This window comes from Cucurbita pepo, unplaced genomic scaffold, assembly GCF_002806865.2.
Source record: "Cucurbita pepo subsp. pepo cultivar mu-cu-16 unplaced genomic scaffold, ASM280686v2 Cp4.1_scaffold001968, whole genome shotgun sequence".
In the NCBI taxonomy this organism is placed as follows: Eukaryota; Viridiplantae; Streptophyta; class Magnoliopsida; order Cucurbitales; family Cucurbitaceae; genus Cucurbita; species Cucurbita pepo.
The window spans coordinates 1-3,500 of record NW_019648070.1 but is presented as its reverse complement, the minus strand read 5'-3'; the positions used below and the strand labels follow the sequence as shown (position 1 = coordinate 3,500).

The 3,500-nt window shown below is 42.7% G+C and overlaps 2 protein-coding genes and 1 long non-coding RNA gene across 3 annotated transcripts; all 3 read right to left on the bottom strand.

Annotated features, from left to right (window-relative positions):
• Positions 1-187: 187 nt before the first annotated feature.
• On the bottom strand, positions 188-493 carry LOC111786559. Its single transcript, XR_002813799.1, has 2 exons — positions 448-493; positions 188-370 (listed from the first exon to the last, which is right to left on the bottom strand). It is a non-coding gene; the product is annotated as an uncharacterized LOC111786559 (long non-coding RNA).
• Positions 494-666: 173 nt separating this feature from the next.
• Positions 667-2,360, bottom strand: LOC111786558 (cyclic phosphodiesterase-like; the record flags this gene model as incomplete). Its single annotated transcript, XM_023666795.1, is given in 2 exon segments — positions 667-721; positions 799-2,360. Coding segments are annotated over 2 exon segments (373 nt in total), but the record flags the coding sequence as incomplete, so codon positions are not given.
• On the bottom strand, positions 1,354-3,479 carry LOC111786556 (protein NRT1/ PTR FAMILY 4.6-like). The gene is made up of 4 exons (XM_023666794.1): positions 3,171-3,479; positions 2,650-3,093; positions 2,443-2,570; positions 1,354-2,360 (listed from the first exon to the last, which is right to left on the bottom strand). The coding sequence occupies exons 1-4, from the start codon at positions 3,366-3,368 to the stop codon at positions 1,484-1,486; spliced, it is 1,647 nt and encodes a 548-aa protein (XP_023522562.1). The 5' UTR covers positions 3,369-3,479; the 3' UTR covers positions 1,354-1,483.
• Positions 3,480-3,500: the final 21 nt, after the last annotated feature.

Here is a 3,500-nt window from a genome sequence, read left to right as displayed (position 1 = left end):
GTTTATCAAAACTTCTTTTCCAAGGCCTAGCTTGACCCATTGATTTACCAAATCCTAAGAGTTTTCTAATACCCAATACGTAAAATCCGAATGTTCATCCTGTAATCTTAGTCTAGAAACACATACGCCGACCCAGAGATATCAAAGTCTACTGTATGTTCATAACAATCTGAGGGAAGGGAAAAGCAGAGCTGAATTTACTATTTTGAATGTGATTCATGATTCAATTTAACAATCAACAACCTATGGATAAGATATCTTTTGGAAAAAAAAATGGAAAAAACAAGAAATTAACGCAAGAGAACTGGATCTTACGGGTAGAGTTCTTGTAACCAAAATGTCCACAGCAATGTGAACTAGTCTCCACCACCTGAGAAGAAGAAAAGGGGGAGTGAGAGAACGATCAAACAGAGAAAAGGAGGTAAAATAAAGAACAGAGGGACGAACCTCAATGGTAGGATGAATAAGGAGAAAAACACACTGGTANAGATATCAAAGTCTACTGTATGTTCATAACAATCTGAGGGAAGGGAAAAGCAGAGCTGAATTTACTATTTTGAATGTGATTCATGATTCAATTTAACAATCAACAACCTATGGATAAGATATCTTTTGGAAAAAAAAATGGAAAAAACAAGAAATTAACGCAAGAGAACTGGATCTTACGGGTAGAGTTCTTGTAACCAAAATGTCCACAGCAATGTGAACTAGTCTCCACCACCTGAGAAGAAGAAAAGGGGGAGTGAGAGAACGATCAAACAGAGAAAAGGAGGTAAAATAAAGAACAGAGGGACGAACCTCAATGGTAGGATGAATAAGGAGAAAAACACACTGGTAGAAGAAGGTTCCGGTAGATACACAATCGACGGTGGCTTGATAAGCCTTAAGCCCCTCGCAAGCCGAGCGGAATTTGTTTAGGGCATCGTCAAGGGTGAGACGAATAGCCCCAACGACAGTGATATGTGGCTCGAATTGGGGCCCGCCGAACTCGGATCTGAGGCTGTTCATGAGAGTCCTGATTCTGGCCGTAACATCTTCTGGAGGAAGAGCCCAGACCGAATACACGTTCTTCTCCCCTTCAGAGGGTTGGATAGGGGTGGATTCTGGGTTCGCCATTGAAGCGGAGAAGAGAAGAAGACGGAAATAAAATGGAGTATTGAAGTTCGTTGACTGAACTGTTGTGAGAGATTTGGGTAGGTTTTCATGACGACGTGTCGTGGGTTATAGACTTTCGGGCCATGTGGGCTCAGTAGGGCGGCGACTTGAACCTATCCCACCGGCAGTGCATACGGAGTTGGGAATCTAAGTTTATTACAAGAATATGCGCATATTTGATGCTGAATGTAGAGTAGCTAAAATCAACCATCAGCCATAGAAGGTAGAAATTTTACAAATTTAACACAAATTATTTATGATCCATAGTTCTTGAAAGTTTTCAATTCTAAGCATAATTTAGTTTCTTTTTTTCTCTCATGATGGCTCCCTACCTACTATCATCAATGGCGGAGATGGCTGGTTTATGGTTTCTGTAATTGTATTTCTGGGTAGCAAATATATAGATGAAGAAGTTGATGAAGCTCAAGATTGAAAGCAGCCAGTAGAAGAGATTCAAATGGTTCCGATTAATGTTGTTTCCAATCAACCAACCTCCATTTTTCGTAATCCCTTTCGTAGCACTGTTCACAATCTTCACAATTATGGTGCTCAAGAAGTAGCCCATGCCCATCGAACTCCAAAGGAAGCAAGTGGAGACAGATTTTAGGGCTTTTGGCGCCTCGGAGTAGAAGAAATCGAGAAGCCCTACGTATGCAAAGAGATCTGCGATTCCGAATATGAAGAATTGAAATGATAGCCAGAACGTGCTGATTGGCAATGGCTGCAAAACAGGGGTTGCATCCAACATGTTGTGGTCTCTCGCAACGCCTTTACGCTTCACTTCCACTAGTGCCGCGACGGCCATGGAGATGATGGACAGAACCAATCCAACACCTACTCGTTGCAAGGGGGTGATCCCTGTGGGGATGCCTGTGAATTTTCGAGCAAAGGGGACAAGAATCTTGTCGTAGATTGGGGCCATGAGGATGAGAAAGAAGACTGGGATGATGGTGAGTGACGGCGGAGGGATGTTGAAGGAGGGTGTGAGTTTTGTGTCCATGGTGAGGCCCTGTTGGATGGAGAATGTTTGGAGCTGGGCAAAGCAGAGGCTCATATTCACTGTGCAACAGAAAATTGGTATCATGCTGAGAATTACTTTGGCATTCTCTACTTGGGTCACTGTGCATAGTTTCCAAGGGCTTGAAGCTTCGGGAGTGTCAACTTGCCTACAAGGTGTTTGTTGAATTGCCGCTTTGTCTAGAAACCTGTATATTCGAGTTATCATGGTATTCAATGCTTATGGGGCTGTCAAAGTAGAAAGTTTAAACAGAGTTTCATGTACAAAACCTGCAAATGTTTCTATGAGGCAGAAAGTCTTCTTCCATAACAGCCTCTTTGTCCCTTTCAATCTCATAAAGATCTGCAGGGTCTTCGGGAAGGACAAGATTTCTATTACGAGTGGCTGCAACATAGACCTAAAAACAACATTTATTTGGACAGAAGTAACAATATATTTGCCTCCAACTCTGAATTTTGCTTGTCTCACGGACATACCTGTAAAACTTGGACGATTGCATTAGACCCAGAAATAATGTGCATTCTGTACAGTGGCAATCCAGCAACAAACATGACTATACCGAACAAGATGGCTGCAGAAGATACCCCGAAACCCCAGTCCCAACCTTTGTTGTCTTGGATCCACACAACAAGAGTTAAACTAGCAGCTATACCGAGGGACGATCCTAGCAACAGTTGATTGAAGAAGCTGGATATTTGCATCGCCTCTTTGGGGTCTTTTTCATCAAATTGATCAGCTCCATGCGGTGGTAATGCAGCCTTAATGCCTGCATTCCCAATAGCTAATGCATATAGAGGAACATAGAGGAGGGCAGCTTTTGCTCCTCCAACTGTCTCGCAGTGGGATTGTTTATCAAATATATTGCAAAGTGGTGGCTTGAGCTTCGGGTAGTGAGCTTGTATCATGAGCAATATTAGCGCCTAAAATAACAGTAACAGTGTTTAGCATATGGGAATCGGTAGGGGCAGCAAAGTAAAGCCAGTAAAGTTGGGCTGACCAGAAACTCAAGACAGCCAGAAATGATGACAGTTTTGACTCTGCCCAAGCATGTGTCTGCGAGAACAGCCATTGGAATAGAGAGAATGTAACATGTTCCCATGTAATTCGTCAGTTGGTTGGCCGCATCCGCTAGTTCCAAGTGCATCACAGTATTGAAATACGTAGTCAAGTTCACTGCAAGCGCGAAGTTTGCCATTTGATCGAAACCATATGTCACTGCAACAAAAAACCCAAAAGGTAAACAAGAAACTGTGTTGTGATTACAATGAGCATACAAGGGTGCATGTGGTTATGTAGCCTGCTAAAGAGCGCGTTCTGTGATCTCTGT

What these genes read in the sequence shown, in the direction of transcription:
- LOC111786556 (XM_023666794.1), bottom strand. Translation starts at nt 3,368, where the DNA reads ATGGCAAACTTCGCGCTTGCAGTGAACTTGACTACGTATTTCAATACT. An exon ending in CTGGCTGTCTTGAGTTTCTG is followed by an intron (nt 3,094 to 3,170) that starts GTCAGCCCAACT and finishes CTGTTATTTTAG; the next exon opens with GCGCTAATATTGCTCATGAT. An exon ending in CCTCATAGAAACATTTGCAG is followed by an intron (nt 2,361 to 2,442) that starts GTTTTGTACATG and finishes TCGAATATACAG; the next exon opens with GTTTCTAGACAAAGCGGCAA.